We start from the raw sequence: 19,362 nt of genomic DNA, 5'->3' as shown, positions 1-19,362 counted from the left end.
GAGGCTTTCTGCTCCCGTAAAGATTTACAGCCTCGGAAACCCTGTGCAGGGTCGCTATGAGTCGGAACCGACTCCTCGGCACATAACAGCAACAATATATATATATATATATATATATAATCACATGTATAACGTGACAAATACTTTGCTAAATCCTTTATATGCATTATCTCATTTAATGCTTATAATAACCCTATGAAATTGATATTATCATCATCTCTATTTTATAGATGAAGAAACTGAGGTTTAGAGCGGTTAACTAATTTGCCCACAGCAAGGAGCAAAACTAGTATTTAAAGCCATATCTAGTGTGAGTCCAGAGCCTGTGTCCATAATCTCTAGACCCAAAATCCTGACCAGAGAATCCTTCTGTTCAGTAATTTAGTCGATGGAGAGGCCTTCTGAGCCCATGCTTACTGTTAGTCCCTACTGTAGTCCAAATTTAGTTCAAAATCTGGCCACCAGGGGGAGCTACCTCTCCTGCAGTTAATGGACACCACGTGAATTGTTAGGGACTTGTGAGAACCGACAGTGCTGTATGGTAAGCACTGGACTGCTGACACACGTCAATTCAAACTTACCAGTCTCTCCGAGGGAGAAAAATGAGGATTTCTGCTCGCTTTATGGGCTGTAATTAACTCAATGGCAGTGAGAGTTTTTGTGAGAGCTTGAGGTTCCTGCCCAGGCATAGAAGCGTGGAAGATGTTCAAAAGAAGCCTGAGCCTTAACTCTGGCTCGATCTTGGCCCCTTTCCTTAGTCTCTTTTCGCCTCTCTCTCTTTTTAGCTTTTTATTGTGAATTTGGATTCCTGGTGTGGCCGTAGGAAAAGCACTCGACCTCAAGGTCAGTGATTCAAACTCACCAGCTGCTCCTCAGAAACCCTGTACCGGGTCCCTATGAGTCGGAACCAACTCGACGGTACTTCACAACAACAACATTGTGAATTGGGTGAAGGTTTACGGAGCAGACCAGTTTTCCCCTCAACAATTCATACACATTTTGTTCTCTCTCATTAATTGCAATCGCCACACTTATCTATCCTACTTCCTCCCTGTGTTTCCTGTTTCCATCTCTCCTTCTTTCCTAACCTTTCTGAACTTGTACTTGGGTAAATGCTGACCCAATGGTTGACAATGCTGTCTCAAATGGTTGATTATTCTAAGATATGCATACTTCCCTGGTGTTATTTTTCTCTTATAGACCTGTCCATTTATTGTTTGTCTGAAACTTGAGCCTTGGGGGTGAGTTACTTTCCAAACCCGAAAGTGAGTAAGGGCCACAGTGTCTGGGGTTCCATCAGTGTCTATTCAACGCTTTTATAATTTTGAGTTTTGTTCCACATTTTTCTCCCATTCTATTTAGGACCTTCTAATGTGATCGCTTTCAAAGTAGTTTGTAGTGGTGGCGGAACACCATCTAGTTCTTTTGGTCCCAAGATCCGTTGGACTAATTGCTTCCGTACACCTGCAATTTTCTTCACTCGTCTTTCCTCCAAACAGGGAGAGCCCAAGAGTTGCACCCTTATGGCCACTCGGGAGTTTTTAAGATCCCAGTCACTAATGGCCAAATTAGGATGCAGAACACTGTCTTTGTGGACTATGTTATACCAATTGACCATGGTGTCCCTCCAGACCATGGTCCTGAGTCCCCAGACCCAACTTATTCATTCCTTCAAGGTGTTTGGTTATAGCTAAGAGGTCTTCTTAAATTTGCCCCGGTGTGCTCCACTACATTCACGGATGTAGTTGCAGCATATGTAAATACTCATGCACAAATATTCTCTGTCAAATCTATATATATTTGCGAGTAGTCTCCCAATATCCTTACCCCCATCCATTCAGCCTGTGTATCTATCCATGTGGTGTTGTTATTATTGTTGTTGTTGTGAAGTGCCCTCGAATCGGTTCTGACTCATAATGACCCTGTATAGGGTTTCAACGGAGCAGCTGGTGAGTTTGAACCACCGACTTTGTGGTTCAAACAGGTCTTGTGGTCCAGTACTTACCCGACAGTGCCACACCAGCACTTCATGGATCTACCCATAAATCACCATTATTGCAAGATTGTGTATATAACAGCATTGATCTCTGTTGCCTTTAACTCTTGCAATGCCCTTGATTTCCCTGCCTCCTGCATTTTTTGCTGATCTCCCTCTTATTGTATGTTACTTTCCCCTTCACCCAAGTCAACATGTGTCTACGCAAAGTTGGTTATTCATGCCCACTAGACTCGTAGTGGGAGAAAGATAAGGCTTTCTGCTTTCACAGGATTTACAGCCTCAGAAACCCTTTGTAGGGTTTCTATGAGTCAGAACCGACTCAACAGTACTTAAAAACAACCCTCTAGCCAGTAACTGATCCTCCTTCACCCTCCCACCCCTGGAAACCATCAAAAATCATTTATGTTAATGTGAAAACCTCTTCTGAGCTTTTTATAACAGTGATCTCATACAATATTTGTACTTTTGTGATTGACTAAGTTCACTCAGCAGAGTGCCCTTTAGAGTTATAAGAGTCCCACCCACTACCCTTCTGGGGTCTTATGAGGCTCAATCAGGATAAAGCATGTGCCTAGCCTAGCAGAGTGCTAGGCTCACTCTGTGTGAGATCTCACTCTCAGTATGAGACCTCAGCAGCTCCTCCCCCTGGACCCAGACTTTCCAGTCAGAGCAAACCACTTCTAGAAAATCCAGTCAGGGGCAACATCCCTGAGGAGTGGGAACAGAAGTCTCTCTTCAGCCTCACCTCTGATAGTCCTATGCCCGCTGCCCAGGTTCTGTGAGAGCCTGCCAATACCAGGCTGAAGGCCCTCAGATGCCCTTCTCTCGGTGACCAGTTTCAGCTGTCCTAGCCATCCTTCCAAACTTCTGACTCATTTCCCTGCAGTCAGAACAGAACCCCTTTTTCCCCACCCTCCCACAGATTTAAGTGCTGTAATCTCCCAAATTCTGGCTCAGCCACAGGTTGTGTAACATTGAGCAGAATCCTTGACTTCTCAGAACCTTCTCTGAGATTTCTCATCTATAAAACAAGGATAAGAGTAGGTAGGTTTTATGGGTACAGATTTAGTGTAAGGATTAAGCGAATATGTATGTGTAAAGTGCCTGGCACTTAGAATGAGCCAAGGATTGTAAATTAAGCGACTTGGGGCAAGATTTTTTTAACCATTCTAAGCCTCAGTTTCCCTAACTGTACCTATCCCTCATGGTTGTTATATGAAAGGAGTGAACACACGTATGGATGCTAGCCAAGTGCAGGTGCTCAATAAGAATTGGGTCGTTTTCAGCGGTTATAGTCCCAGCGTGGTACTATAGGATAAACACTATACTGCAAGTTAGTTTAAACTGCAAAGTCTGCAGTTCAAATGCACCAACCGCTCCTGGGAAACCCTATACAGGGTTACCATGAGCTCAAACCAACTCCACAGCACTTAACAATAATAGCTATTATTCTTCTAGCTACTCAGTTGCCTAAGGTTTTTCAGTGACTAAATATTCAGAAATAGTTCATCTCTCCTTCTTCCTAGACTGTCTTCATTTGGAAGCTCATCTGAAACCTGTCCACCGTGGGTGACCCTGCTGGCATTTAAAATACCCAAGGCATAGCTTTCAGAATCACAGGACCTCACAAGCTACCACAGTACAACAAACTGACAGACAATACCTGCAATATGCAGATGATACAGCCTTGCTTTCTGAAAGTGAAGATGACTTAAATACTTACTGATGAAGATCAAAGACCACAGCCTTCAGTATGGATTGAATCTCTATGTAAAGAAAACAAAAATCCTCACCACTGGACCAGTAAACAACATTTTTATCAATGGAGAAAAGATTGATGTTTTCAAGGATTTCATTCTTCTTGGATCAACCATCAACATTCATGGAAGCAACCGTCAAGAAATCAGACAAGATACTGCATTAGGCAAATCTGCTGCACAAGACCTTTTTAAAGTGTTGAAGAGCAAAGATGTCAGCTTGAGGACTAAGGTGCACCTGATCCAAGCCATGGTATTTTCAATAACCTCATATGCGTGCAAAAGCTGGACAGTGAATAAGGAAGACCATAGAAGAATTGGTGCTTTTGAGTTATGGTGTTGGAGGAGAATATTGAAAGTGCCATGGGCTGCCAAAAAACCCAATAGATCCATTTTGGAAGAAGTACAGCCAGATTGCTCCTTGGGTGCCAGGATGGCTAAATTTCATCTCTCATACTTCAGACATATTGTCAGGAGGGTGCAGTCACTGGAGAAGGATATCATGTTTGGTAGGGTGGAGGGTCAGAGATAAAGAGAAAGGCCCTCAGCAAGATGGATTGGCAAAGTGGCAGCATCAGTGTGCTCAAGCGTGGCAACAATTGTGAGGTTGGCCCAGGACTGGGCAGTGTTTCCTTCTGTTGTGCATAGGATTGCCATGAGTCGGTACCAACTCAATGGCACCTAACAACAACATCTCAGTTGCCTATTCTCCTCTGGACAGGAACAGCCCCCTCTCCCACTTCACTGAGTTGACCACTCCCTAGTCATCAGCCTCCGTTCCCCTCCCCTCAACTACCCCTGTGCCTGTGCAGTTATCTAATGTGTAGACGTTTTGTCTTCTTTCCTCCCTACTCCCTTGTAAACTGGTGGCCTGTGTTCAGTGCTTTGACATATTAGTGGGCTCATGTTGGTTACTGTCCTTTGGCTTACTCTCAGCTGGCAGGGCTTGTAGCACACAGTCCAGGTGGCCTTACTTCATAGCCCAGCTCAAACGCAGCCTCAACCTTAACAGATGTGTTCATTCCCTGTTACTATGGGGAAGGGGGTATGGCAGATAGCAGTGCTGACTTTGGAAATTTTTGAACCCTTGATTGAGTGGCGCTAAAGGACTTTGAGTTTGCTGATACTTGCTCCTGAGTTTGTACACTAGAGTTGAAGTTGCTACAAAAGGTGGATAAATTCATTACAAAATAACTCTTAATGGTGTATTAAAATTTCCCACTATTATTGTAGAGTTGTTTCTTCAATTCTATTAGAATTTGAGTTATATATTTTGAGGCTCTTTCTGTTGGGAGCATAGATATTTATTATGGTTATGATTAGTCAAAACAATGAATTGCAAGCACTTAGCAACAGTGTTTGAGGAAGAGGTCTGGAAGCCATTTCAGGGGAGGAAACTGGGAGAACGGAGATGAAATGTCTACGCACTAAAAATGTCTACCCACTAAACACTGTAAGGGGTTAGGTGGCACTCAGGAAAGCCAGGAGAGTTCATTCTGAGGTAAGAGTTTTAGGGTCTTTAAACCTCTGGGGATTTAGGATTTGTAAGTCTGTACCATATAATGCCTTAAGGACTCAAGCAATTTTTGAGCTAAGAAATGCTGTGAATTTAGGGCCCCAAACCAAGAGTTTAAAATAGAATACTGTTGTTAAAGTGTTGTCAAGTTGGTTCCAACTGGTAGCAATCCTGTATAGGGTTTTCAAGGAGCAGCTGCTAAGTTTGAACTACCAATCTTGAAGTTAGCAGTGCTGTGCTTATCTTACAGTGTCACACCAGGACTCCAAATAGAACACTGAACATGTTCTTCTGAGTTTAAGCTTACTTTGCTAGTCTTTTCTCTAATTGTTGAAGATGTTGTGTTAATGTGTTGATTTTGGTTCTTTCTTCTTTTTGTATGTGTGAATTGACTGCCCTAAATTGCCCTCTCTGAACTGCTTTTGCGTATTCAGTCCTGCTGTGGCACTGCTGGATAATGCACTGGACTGCAAGGTAGGCTTCAACCACAAGGCCAGTGGTTCAAGCTTACCAGCCACTCCTGGAAACCCCATACAGAGTCACTATGAATCAGAACTGACTCTACGGTACTTAACAATGACAAAAGGTTTTGGTATGCTGTGTTTTCGTTCTTATTTGTTTCTAGGAATTTTTTTTTTTTCATTTTTTATTTGTTCTATTACCCAGTAGCGTTTAAGCAGGGTATTATTCAGTTTCCGTGTATTTGATTTTATCTCCTTGATCTTCCTATTGTTGATTTCTAATTTGATATCATTGTGATCTGAGAAGATGGTTTGTAGTGTTTTGATATTGTAAATTTATTGAGGCTTGCTTTGTGGCCTAACACATGGTCTATTCTGGAGACTCTTCCATGTGCACTGGAAAAGAATGTGTATTGTGCTGTTGTTGGATTGGGTGCTCTGTGCAATTCTATGAGGTCAAGTTGGTTGATTGTGTTGTTTAGTTCCTCTATGTCTTTGTCGAGTTTCTTTCTGGTTGTTCTAGCCTTTTTCTAAAGTGGTATATTAAAATCTCCCAATAATATTGTAGAGTTGTTTCTTTCTTCAATTCTATTAGAGTTTGATTTATATATTTTGAGGCTCTTTCATTGGGAGCATAGATATTTATTATGGTTATGTCACCTTGTTCAATTGTCCCTTTAATCATGAGATAATGTACGTCTTTGTCTCTTATGCTGGCTTTTGTCTTAATGTCTATTTTATCCAAGATTAATATTGTCACTCCTGCTCATTTTTTATTGTCCTTAGCTTCATACTTTTTTTTCCATCCTTTAATTTTTAATCTATTTTTGTCTTTGTGTGTAAGTTTTGTCTCTTGCAGACAGCATATTGAAGGATCCTGTTTTTGTTGTTTTTTTTTTAATCCATTCAGCTACTCTCTGTCTCGTGGCTGGTGCATTTAATCCATTGATATTCAGTATAATTATTGATAGGTATGAATTGATTGCTGTCATTTTGCTGTGTGTTTTTTATGTATGTATGTGTGGTGCTGCTGATTTCTTTGTTCTGTATGCTTTCCTGTGCTGCATTCTTTTTTGTGTGTATGCTTTTTCTTGTCAATCTCTTCATAGTTTTAATGTTTCCTTTTCTTGATTTTATATGAAGGTGCATTATTTCCTTGAAGTTATCCTGTACTTTATTAGTTTCTTCCCTATTTTAAAGCAGTCTGTTTTATCTTGAAATTATCTGACCTCCTCACCACCTGGAACTCTGTAACTATACCTCTCCTTCTCTTCACTTCATAGTTGTCCTGATCAGAGACTGACATCTCTGAGTCCCTATTTTTAGTCTTGTAGTTTTGTTCTACTCTAGAAAATTCCATATCTGGACTGAATTCTAGGTAGTGTTGCAATGTATGTCAATCTCTGGTTGTTGTCTACTCTTTTTTTTTTTTAATTCATAGAAGTATATTTATTTTCTCTTTTTAAAAGGACAGTACAATATTAATTGTGAAAATATATATCATAAAACATACGCCAACTCAACAGTTCTTACACATACAATTCAGTGACATGGATTACATTCTTCTGGTTGTAAATGAAAAGTATACTTTTTATGTAAATTAGATTATATAAAAAAGTATGCTTTACAATCACATTCAATATTATAGCCATAGAATCTTTCAAAAGTACAAGTCGAGCTTTGAATATTTTTTATGCACTTTCTATGACACCAGATGCAGATAGCATCAAAAGAAGATGGAAGGAATACACAGTCACTGTACCAAAAAGAAATTGTTGATGTTCAACCATTTCAAGAAATAGCATATGATCAAAAGTTCCTTCAGGACAATCTCCCCTCTAAGACTGAAACTCAAAGGGAACACACAAACAAGCATGTAAGCTTGCTGGCGACCACATAGATCTACTGGTGAGTGGAAGAGGGGGAAAGACAGCAATGAAGAAATGGGCTGAGTTCAACCACGTTCCCTAGACTCCCGTTGACCTGAAGATGAGAGAGAGAAGAGGAATGGCTGGTTGGTCCAAAGTGTGGTGAGACCTGGGGACACTTAAGCCCATGGACAAGGACATAGCCACACAGGGCTAGAGCTGAGAGTGAAACATCCAGCTGATATGAAGTGAGGGGAGACACACAAGAATGCCCAAACTTGCAGCTAGTACTCATTTAACCTAGCGTTGATGGCTCGATAACCAGAATTCAACTAGAGGAAGATTTTTATTTTAAAAAGTTTTTTTGCTAAAGGAACAAGTGTAATTGCTACAGTTTGATGAACTTGACCTATACTTACAGATGTAATAGCTCAAAATACCAACTAAGAGGGAAGGATTATTCACATCAAGGATCAATCCTATCCCCTCTGTATACAGGGTTGATAGGGACAGGCAACTTAGACATTGGCTACCTAAAATGAGGAGGCAATAAAGGCACAAAGTGACTGACTTACAAGTTTTCAAGAAGAAGTTTAGTTTAAGAGTGTGCAGGGGAAGGTAGAGTCCCTACTGAATAGTTTTCATCTTGTCTAGATGGGTCTGGTGAAAAGAGATGGAGATAAGATTCTTATGATTCAATAGTGAGTAATTGTTATCATGACTAATTGTGGCTGTTGCAACTGTAAAAGTAGAAATTTTGTAACAGAAATGGTGGAGTAGTTAATCTTACAGTACAGAAACAGAGGATTTTAGGACCATCAAGGGAAACAAGCACAAGCAGAATGTGGGACCCTATCCAGAGAAACAGCAACACCAGAGATGGAGGCAGAAATGAGGACATGAAGAGAGGGAGCAGTTGAGGACTCTAGACTCATGGAAAGAGAGAGACTGAGTAGTGGCGGCCAGGAGGCAGGCTTGCAGAATGTGCCCTTTGGTTTTTTAAATTATTATATATTCCTGAGTGTTTGTGTGTACATCCCCCCTATCCCCCCCACCCCACCCAACCCCCCCCCAAAAAAAACAGATGGAATGGAAGCAAATACTGTTGAATAATGATGCACAGAGGAGATTGTAATCATTGCAATGAAACGATGGTGTAAAGTCGATGTTCTCCCATGTAAACTATCGCTCAGTTCACAATTTAAAAAAAAAAAAAAATCAATGGTACTGAAAGAAAAAGTTCAAGGTGCACAGAAGGCATTTGGAAAAAGCAAGGCTCCAGGAATTGATGGAATACACATAGAAATATGTCAACAAACTGATGCAGCACTGGAGGTGATCATTCATCTATGCCAAGAAATTTGGAAGAGAGCTGCCTAGCCAACTGAATGGAAGAGATCCATATTTGTGCCCATTCCAAAGACAGGTGACCCAATGAAATGCAGAAATCATCAGACAATATCATTAATACCACATGCAAGTAAAATTGTACTAAAGATTAATTCAAAAACAGCTCCACAGTATATTGATAGGGAACTGCCAGAAGTTCAAGCCCAATTAAACACCAGGACATGGAATGAGGTATATCATTGCTGATTTCAGATGGACGCTAGCTGAATGCAGAGATTACTAGAAAGATGTTTATCTGTGCCTCATTGACTATGCAAGGGCTTTTGACTTTGTAGATCATATCAAGCTATGGACAACATCATGGAGAATGAGTATACTGGAACACTTAATTGAGCTCATAGAATAGAACAAGGGAACACTGAATAGTTTAAAATCAGGAATGTTGTGCATTGGGGTTGTATTATTTTCCATACTTATCCAACCTGTATGCTGAGCAAATAATCCAAGAAGCTGGATTCTATGAAGAAGAATGTGGAATCAGGATTGGAGGAAGATTCATTAACACCCTGTGATATGCAGATGATACTACCTTGCTTGCTGAAAGCAAAGAGGATTTAAAATACTTGCTGATAAAGATCAAAGACCACAGCCTTCAGTATGGGTTGCACCTCAATGTAAGGAAAACAAAAGTCCTCACAACTGGACCAACGAAAAACATCATGATAAATGGAGAAAAGATTGAAATTGTCAAAGACTTCATTTTGCTCCGATCTACTATCAACACTAATGGAAACAGCAGTCACGAAATCAAGTGATGTAGTGCATTAGGCAAATCTACTGCACAAGACCTCTTTAAAGTGTTCAAGAGAAAAGATGTCAGTTTGAGGACTAAGGTGCACCTGACCCAAGCCATGGCATTTTCAACAGCTTCATATTTGTTGTCTACTCTTGGTTCTCAGTCCAAAGAACTCCCTTTAGTATATTTTGGATAGTTGACTTTGCTTTTATAAAGCTCTGAAATTTCTGCTTTTCCTGAAGTGTTCTAATTTCCCCATCATATTTATGGACAGCTTTGCTGGGTATATCATTCTTCGTTGGCAGTTTTTTTTCTTTCCAAATTTTATGTATGTCTCCCCATTGCCTTCTCACTGCATGATTTCTGCTGAGAAATCAATGCTTAATCTTATTGGTTTACCTTTGTAGGTAACATTTTGTTTTTCCCATGCTTTCAGGATTCTTTCCTTGTGTTTGATTGTGGAAAGTTTGAATATGATATGTCTTTGTCATTTTCTTTGGGGGTCTATACTGTCTAGGATTTGTTCAGCTTCTTGAATGCTTACCTTCTCGTGTTTCATGATGTTAGGGAAATTTTCTGTCGGCAGCTCTATCTTTTCTGTACTTTTCTTTGTGTCTTCCTGTTCTGGATTTCCAACCACCCATAGGTTATTTCTCTTCATGTTGCCCCACATGAATCTTAGACTTTCTTCAGATGTTTTTCATTGTTTTTTCTGATTGTTCTGCTAACTTACTAGTGTTGAGAGATTTATCTTCTAGTTAACCAACTCTGGCTTCCATGGATTCAAATCTACTCCTTGGCCCTTTCAGTATATTGTCCATTTCTGATATATTTAGTATTAATCTTCTAGATTGCTGTTTGCAGGTTTTATATTATCTCCAACCCTTTATCTACTATAATTGATTCTTCCTATAACACTTTTCTGAATTCTTCCTTTTCTCAGCCTTTCTGTCAATAGTGTTTGTTGTTGTTGTTAAGTGCCATCGAGTCACTTCTGACTCATAGTGACTCTGTATAGAGTTTCCAAGGAGCGGCTGGTGAGTTTGAACCACCGACCTTGAAGTTCAAACAACCTTACGGTCCAGTGTGTTATCCTACAGCGGCACACCAGGAGTCTGTTAATAGTTTGGAGATGCCTAAATATCATTCTCCTGAATTCTTTTTCGATTAGTTCCCATATCTCTTTTTCCTCAAAAACATTTTCTAGCTCTGCTTCTTGGTCATCTGTTTGAGCTATACTGTCTTGTTTTTGTTTTTTTATGTGAACAGAGATTGTCTATTGCTTTTGAGGCATTGTGCTGTCGTTGTATTTGTATTAAGTTAATGAATTTACGTTGGTCTTCTTAGGCACTCACCAACTGCCTTCTGGTGGATGTGATCAAGAGATGAGCTTGTGTACTGTTATCACTCACCAGCTGCTCCTTGGACACCCTATACAGGGTCGCTATGTGTCGGAAATGACTTGCTGGTACTTAACAACAACAACTGTTCTCTGGTATTTGCGAAGTTCAGTTCTGGGTGAATTTAGCTGACATTGGTTGTTGTTAGTCCAGTGTATAGCAGCTGGTATCGATTCTAACACAGTTGGTGGAGTTGAAGGGGACATGACTGTGGTTGGGCTATATGACCTCAATTGCTGTCTCTTGTTGAGTGAGGCAAGAAGAGAAAACACTCTTGCAAGAGAGAAGGGGGCCAAAGGACAAAGATATAAAACTAAAACCGAAAAGCAGGAGAACAAAAAATAAAATGGGGAAAATGCAAAGAAACCAACAAACAACAGCAGAAAATTAACTGTGATTTGCAGCACCACCTAATGTACTCTTGCCTTCACAGCTGCCTGAGAAATTTCAAGATGGTCCTTCTCTGCCTCTCTGACCTATCACCAGTCTTTTTTCTTTCCCCCTTTTCTCCCCACAGTCTGTCCAGCTGCTTCTTCTAGTGAGAGCTAGCCCAAGGCTGGCCAAAACTAATTTAGAGCAGAATTTGCTGGTGCGGTCTGTTTCTGTTGTCTCTTCCTTTTCAGTTATGTGCCCAACCATGGGGTCTGCACCGAACCTTCCTTGGGGGTGTCTACTCGTACAGGTCATGCCTCTGGTCACAAGGGGAATGCAAGGAACCAGAGAGGAAATGAATAAAAAGAGGGGGGTAAATCACACCCTTGTCTCTTCTGCAATGGAAGTAATTTCTTGTCTCTCAATCCACTCATACCTGTTCAAACTGGCTGCAGTGGGTCACACTGGCCACCCCAAATCAGAATTCACCTCTGTTCTTGTATCTGTTCAATTCTTTCTCCCAGAAAGCAATTGATCCACTTATTTATCACTCTATCTGAAGCTCAGAGTTCCAGGACCACCCTCTGAATCACTTTCTCATAGCTTTGCTGCAGAGGGTCTGCAAAGCCTTTCTACCTAGTCTGCCATCATTCTTCCTTCTCCCAAACACTGGACGTGTTAAAACACTAAGCTCCCTTTGATTTCAAAGACATCTTCATTTAACCCTTGAGATAGTAGTTTCCAAACTCTTTCCCTCAGACTAGGGATCTCCGAAGCTTCCTCTCAGAAGGAGATGGAGATAGTTCATTTACAAGAGAAAGAATACCAGGGTAGGAATTTTGGACTCCTCAGTGTAGCTGCCACCAGTGAAATTTGATTTATCTATTGAGCTTCTATATTCAATGTAATTCAAATGAGGGGTTTCCTTGCTAAAGCACAAAACATAAGTTTTAACACGTCTGTCCTAAGAAAACTGAGTCTTCGTGGTGCTGTAGGATAAGCACTGGAATGATAACATCAAGGTCAGTGATTCAAACCCACCAGCTGCTCTGTGGGAGAAAGATGAAGCTATCTTCTCCCATAAAGATTTACAGCCTTGGAAACCCTATATCGGGTAACTGTGAGTCAGAATAGATTCGATGGCAGTGGGTTTGGATTTGTTTGGTTTGGGTCCTAGGAATTCAAACTGGTCCAGGAAGTCACATTTGACCTCTTTTTAGCCTGTTTTGTCTTTGAATGTGGCCAAACACTGGCAAAGATGCTTTGACTGTTAAATAATCAAATGATACCGGAGAAATCAGGTGCAGACAGTGGAGATTGATGCTTATATGTTCATTTCTGCTATAAAATCATTAATAGAAGGAAGTCCTGGTTTGATACTATAGGATAAGCACTTGACTGTAAGGTTGGTTTGAGCCATAAAGTCAGTGGTTCAACCTACCATCTGCTCCTTGGAAACCCTATACCAGGTTGCTATGAGTCGGAACCGACTTGACAGCACTTAACAACAATAACTACTACCACTACTACCATTTATTGAGTGATATTTGTGTGTGCCAAGGACTGTATGTACTAAGTACTTTATATATATTATTTCATTGACTCCGCACAACCCTGGGAAATATTAGCCCCATTTTACAGACAAAGGAAACTGGCACTCAAATAGGTGCTAAGTAACTTGCTCAAGGTCATAAGGGTTTGTTGTTGTTAAGTGCTGTCGAGTCGATTCCAACCCATAGCAACCCTATATAGGGTTTCCAAGGAGCCGCTGGTGATCTTCAACCACCAACCTTGCAGTTCAAACAACTTTGCAGTCTGACGCATTAGCCCACAGCGCCAGCAGATGATAAATCCCACTTTACTTATAAGCAGTAACACAAACTGAAATAAAGGAATGAAAATGATCACAGGCCTGCCAGCCTTAGAAGAGGAACGCTCTTAAAATTTGACCAATAGATGGCACCAGTGAGTGTTTAGGGGCCCCCTTAAGGTTGTGTCCAATTCAGGGAAGTCCCACATAGGGCTCAGATCTGAATCACCCTCTCACAACTTGAGGGAAGAGGGAAAGAAAGATGGCCTGCGTTTTGCTCCTGCACAAGAAACAATGATGTTATCATGTCCGTTTGTAGCTGAGCAAAGATACAAGCAAGCCAGCAAGAAAGGAGATAGAGGTGGTTCTGCCAAGAACTGCTTAAGATGACTTGGAAATCCTTTTCTTTCCGTATTACTGAGCACGTCTTCTGTGCCAGACACTATCCTGTGAAACAAAGACACAGGTATATCAAACACAGCCTAGGGAAGCAGATGGCTGATCGGGGAAGTGCTGTAGGATAAGCCCTGGATTATTAACCACAAGGTCGGCAGTTCAAACACACCAACTGCTCCTCAGTAACCCTTTATGGGGTCATTGAGTCAGAATGGTCTTCTGGTGTGGTGCTGTAGGATCAGCACTGGACTTCAAACCACAGGGTTGGCAGTTCAAACCCACCAGCTGCTCCTCAGACGCTCTCTATAGAGTTGCTGTGAGTCGGAAACAACGATGTTTAACAACAACAATAACATGAGTCAGAATTGACTCTACGGCACTCAACCACAACCTGCATTTAAGGAGCCCTGGTGGTTCAATGGTTACACACTCAGCTGCTAACTGACAGGTCAGGGGTTTGGACCCACCAGCAGCAACCCCAGAGCAAAGATCTGACCATCTACCATAGTAAAAAGAACAGCATAGAAAAGTCTATGGGGTAGGTCTACTCTGTCACATGGGGTTGCCAGGAGTCAGAATCAACTCAATGGCACCTAATAATAACAACAAACCCACACTTGAGGGTCTACAGAGGCTTCCCATTTGAGAGGTGCCTGGACTCATCCTATTGGATGAAAGAGCTTACTAGGCATGCAAAAGTGGAGAGGCATTCTAAAAGAAGTAACAGTATGTTCAAAGACACACAGATGTGAGGCAGCATGGCACATTCAAGGTCAGACAGCATAGATTAATTGTTGAGAGATGGCGTTTGAAGAAACAGGCAAGTACCAGATGATTGGGAGGCCTAGAATATCAATTTAAGGGCTTGATTTTGTGAATAGATAGCACTGGATATGTGTGTATACATGTGTGATTTTCTGGGGAGAGGAATCACAGATTGCCAAGAGGATCTGGCACACCCCTCCCGCCTCCAAAAAAAAGTTAAGCACAATTTTGGTAAGGGAATGGAAAGCACATTGTCTGATCTGGTGGCCAGTATGGAAGATGAATTACAAAGTGGTGGAGGCCAGAAAATTCATTGCAGAATAATTGGGACAGAGGTAGATATGGGGGCCTGAGCTGGTGTAGGTGCAATGGGCGTTGTCTACATACACACATTCATCTCCAAGGCTTAAGTGACGCAGAGCACCATCCCCTTTGGTATCTTATCCCAGCTCCCAGCTTTTAAACTGTCATTTGGGGGCCCTTTTTGTTCCTTTCCATGGTGTCCTTGAAGTGTTATCAAGCCCGATTTCACAATTTGACAGAGAGGACTTGTGCCCCATGCTGGCGCCCCAGCCCTATATCTCCATGGAGAAAACTGTCAACTGGCCTCAGGGTAGAACAATGAATTGGCCTTGAGCAGGTCTCTGACCCCTCTGCCCATGGCTTCACAACATGGGCAGAGTTCAGTTTAAGAAATCAGCACAGTTCCAGGAAAAAGGCAAACATCGTCCAGTTTATTTTTCTCCTGATTCATCTCATGCCAACACACAGGCCCCAGTGGATAACAGGGAAAATGGGGGAGTGAGAGGGCTGATTCACTAGGTGTCCCCTTTCCTTCCTGTAAGATTCATCAGAAAGGCACTGCAACTTTGCAAGGATCTGGTGTTGGTGCCCCTGGAGGCAAAGCCAGACATCTCAGTCTTCGAAGAGGAGGCAGAATTATTTGCTGCCTGGGAGGCTGGGGAGTCAAAGGGCCCTGAAGGATGACTGCTTCCCTCTCCATAAGATTGTGCTATCCTGATCTGCTTCTTGGGGGCTCTGGAACACAGGTCTTCTTTTCCCCAAAGTTCCTAGGACCTTCCCACTGTTCACACCATAGTAGCCCAAGTAATGAACCATCCAGAGACCTGGACTCAGGACAGTTGGGTATAACCAGGGTAAGCTGGAAGCTCAAGGACCCAACTTTCAGTCCAGAGAACTGTGCCTGGAGACTCCTAGCTAATCGATGCCCATGGAGTCATGTCAAGGGTACTGATCCCCAGTGTACCTCTGACCAGTTCAGTTTAAACAGGTGAGAGATGGGGAGAGGGGAGGAGCTGTGGCTCTGCATGGTACAGACCCTAGTACCCTCACACACTCTTCTGGGGTCTTTATATCTGCCTCCCCTTTCTCTTCTTCATCCTCTTCTTCTTCGTCTTCCTCATCTTCAGTGTCAGAGTCTTCATACAAGTTGATGGTTGCTTGGACAGGGAAGTTATGCAGTAAAATCTGCCCATCACTATATAGGTAGTCAAAGGAGCGAGATTTAGGCCAGAAGAGCCTGTGGACAGAGGAGAAAAAAGCCCCTGATGTACACAGCTCTCGTCTGTACAAAGGGGCCAGTAGCACCAAGGAGAATGCCAGCCCCTGAACGCTTTCTCTTAGCTGCAGGAATGGGATCTGAGGGAACAGGAAGACAGAGAGAGCTTTGTACTGCCTTCTAGCTTCTCACAAAATGGTCCCCAGCAGGAAAATAGCCACCAGTGGGCCTACAGATAGGGGAGGTCTCAGCCCCAGCATCTATCAGTTCGGGCACTGAATCCAATCCCAGAGGCCGCTAGTCGAGAATGCTCTAGTGTTGTGTCCCATTTTCTTTTTCGACTGGGTTCTCCTTCCTTCACTGACCTGCCCAAAGGATTAATTCTTAGGGGTCATAGACAATGCCTCTAAGGAAGGCAAACTTTGTCAAGTCCCTTCACCCTTCTGGGCTTCAGTTTTCTTGGGGTCATAACAGTGCCTCCCTCCTCCCACTTCACAGGACTATTTTGAGGATTAAAAGAACTAATGGATGGATCTCTGTCAAGTTCTGAGTTTGGTGCCAGACGCTTACCTGACGGGGTGATGGAATTTGAAGTCAGCCTTGGTGACCTCAGCAGCGGTTGCCCCACCAGCGGCCTGTCCAAAGCAAATGTAACATATTGGCTCAAAGTACATGGCCAGCTAATTACCTCCACCCGATCAGAGATCAAAAACCCGCAGGTGAGATGATCTAAAAGAGCCCTTCGAGATCTCTGAGCATCAGCCCCTCTCCACCCCAACAAGGGGGATATTGGTTCTGGTTGAAAAAGTAAAGTGAGTCCTAGGGGTTGTTTCCTTCCCCCTGTTCCAACATGTTGTTTGAGGCTGTCTAAGGCACAGAGTTTTACTAGAGCAGCAAAGATTCAGGTCCACTGAAGACTAGTTGTGAGACTCCCCCAAATCCCTTTCTGGCTGAGTCTCTGTCTCTTCATTTGTCATTTTGTCAAAGAAATCTCAGGTCTGCTCTTCTCCAAGATTAGCTGTGGAAATTGAATGTGGGCAAGGTTGCGAAGATGCTTACCCACATCTGTAGCCCTGGACTGAGGTCACAGGGTCTCTCTGGGAAGGGATCTGGCTCGTGTGAATGCACGCAGCTATGTGAGGACCCGAACACACGTGTATATACAACGCAAGCTCACACTCACCAACTCCATCAGTTTCCTCACCTGTCTTGGGGGGTCATCTGTGGAGGACAGCCAAGGTCTCCAAAGACAAGCTCCTCTAAGACAAGGAGAGAGAAAAGATCAATCAGAGGAAGAAGAGGCTGGAACTTGAGCCTCTTTAGATAACAAAAGAGTTCTCCAGAAAGCTGGGTTCAGATGCCATCTGCTCTCAGGAGCTTTCCCTCATATCCCTGAGCCCAGGTGGGACAAATGCCCCTCCTCTCTACTTCAACAATTGCATCATTGTTCTTATCACTCTATTTTGTAGTTATCTGTTTACTTGTCTTTGAGCTTCTTAAGGTCAGGGAGTTTATGTTTGATCATATCTAAATTCCCAACACCTAGCACATTGTCTGGTAAGGTAAATGTTTAAATGAATCAATGAGGGTTGGGTAGATAAAAACTTTGACTCCTATCTTCTCCTCCACAGAACAGACCTCAGAGCCCTACCATCTTCCTGGTCTGAGGAAAGGGGTCCGAAATACTCCTAGCCCCACTGATTCCCCACTAGACTTTCAGAGGTTAGAAAATACAATTGGGAATCTTCTAGTGTGGTTTACAAAGAGACAGTGACCCAGTCAAACCCTCTTTGCACTTGACACTCCCTTTCCCCCCTCTCTGAAGTCTTGTTGTTCAGTGCTGTTGAGTCGGTTCCAAATCATAATGACCAAGGAGAAGACAGTGGTTTGAACCACTGACCTTGTAGTTAGCAGTCCAGTGCTTATCCTATAGCGCCATACTGGCACTGTTGTTGTTAAGTGCTGTCCAGTCAGTTCGGACTCAGAGCAACCCTGTATAGGGTTTCCAAGGAGCGGCTGGTGAGTTTGAACCTCTGACCTTGCAGCTCCAGCCCTGTCCTTATCCTACAGTGTCACACCAGTAGTGTTAAACCCACCTTCCACAACTATCTTCTCTGTGCTCCTCAGGGGATCAGCAACCTCACCCAAGAGGACCTGGCTGCTTGGCTTTCAGCTTTGGCACACATCTCCTCCTGCCTCCCAGTAAGGTGAAAGTCAGATGAGATATTCCAGCTTGATATGTGGAGGAGGGTACGCTCTGTGGGCTGTGAAGCCTTGGCTTTTCCCCATCATAGAGAACAGCGATACCCTGGACACCTCATTTTCCTTCCCCTCCAAGGAACTCCAGTTCCACTTACCTTTCATTCCCGTGTACTTCTTGTCCAGACAGGAGAAGGGGAGATGGACTTAACTGATCAGGGAATGCCAGGGGCTCCTGTGCCTGGGCCTGAGCTAGGGCAACAGCAGCAGAACCAGCACAATCCATCCTTATAGTGCTAAGTTTAGGCAGGCTGTGGGGTCTCCGAGTCTCTGGCCTTTCCTGGGAGACCCTTTTATAATCCTTGACTGGGCTCATAAATTATTCAGGAAAAGGGGAGGTGGCTGGGAGGAGGATGAAGATTTAGGGAAGGAGCTCAGGGAAGGGTCGCTGGGTTCCTGGGTGTGAAATCTCTCCCAGTTGAATAAACAGGGTGTCAGTGGGGGGGTGAGGGGCTTTCTTTACCTCCAAGTCAGAAAGGAAAACACAGAAGGGACAAATAAGACACCATTTGTGAGAATTCCCCAGGCAGTAGCAAGGTCTGAGTGAGGAGAGGAGGGGAGCTCATTAGCACCCAAAACCATGAAAAGTTGTCAGAGACAGAAGACTGGATAGACAGGCCTCAGAACCGACAGCTGTCTGAAGAGAATGAGGGACTCACATGTTATTTCAGCTTAAGCCCCAAATAGATTTGCCAGGTGGACTTGATGCCGGCCATTAAGCACATCACCTGGGTTAGCAAAAAAGAAGGTTCTGGCCTGTGGAGTAAACCTTAAGTTTTCTTTCTAACCACCCACCTCTCCTCCTGGCCATTCATTTGCAAAAGAGCCTGAAATCCCTCTTCAGCCTCAGCAATTGAGTGGTCCAGTGAAGGAGGTCAGGAAGGATTTTACAGGGCCTCAAAGTCAGCTTCCAAATCTCAGGGCTAGGCTTCAAATCCTGGAGCCAAGATGCTGTAGGGAGGAGGAGTTCTGCCCAGCCACTAAGCTGCTGAACTGGCCCCTGGGTCTCAGTTCCCTCATGTGTGAGATGAGGGTGCTGGCTCGGTGGCCCCAAAGGGTCCTGCCAGGCCGAACACTCTGTGACTGGGCCTGGG

The 19,362-nt window shown here is 43.1% G+C and overlaps 1 protein-coding gene across 1 annotated transcript; it reads right to left on the bottom strand.

The window, feature by feature from the left end:
* Positions 1-1,354: 1,354 nt before the first annotated feature.
* On the bottom strand, positions 1,355-18,494 carry RIPPLY1 (ripply transcriptional repressor 1). The gene is made up of 5 exons (XM_006871070.1): positions 18,367-18,494; positions 17,193-17,268; positions 16,580-16,644; positions 15,838-16,030; positions 1,355-1,489 (listed from the first exon to the last, which is right to left on the bottom strand). Exons 1-5 carry the CDS (start codon positions 18,492-18,494, stop codon positions 1,355-1,357), a joined length of 597 nt encoding a protein of 198 aa, XP_006871132.1.
* Between the last annotated feature and the right edge of the window lie 868 nt (positions 18,495-19,362).

The sequence above is a fragment of the Chrysochloris asiatica genome, unplaced genomic scaffold, assembly GCF_000296735.1.
Source record: "Chrysochloris asiatica unplaced genomic scaffold, ChrAsi1.0 scaffold00159, whole genome shotgun sequence".
Classification (NCBI taxonomy): domain Eukaryota; kingdom Metazoa; phylum Chordata; class Mammalia; order Afrosoricida; family Chrysochloridae; genus Chrysochloris; species Chrysochloris asiatica.
Note: the sequence above shows the minus strand (reverse complement) of the source record. Positions and strands in the feature narration are given on the sequence as shown.

Excerpts from the sequence above, each read along its gene's own strand:
- RIPPLY1 (XM_006871070.1), bottom strand. The coding sequence starts at position 18,494 with ATGGATTGTGCTGGTTCTGCTGCTGTTGCCCTAGCTCAGGCCCAGGCA. Across the intron at positions 17,269-18,366 it reads GAAGTACACGGGAATGAAAG|AGGAGCTTGTCTTTGGAGAC; the intron begins GTAAGTGGAACT and ends TCCTTGTCTTAG. Across the intron at positions 16,031-16,579 it reads AAATTCCATCACCCCGTCAG|GCTCTTCTGGCCTAAATCTC; the intron begins GTAAGCGTCTGG and ends CTCTGTCCACAG.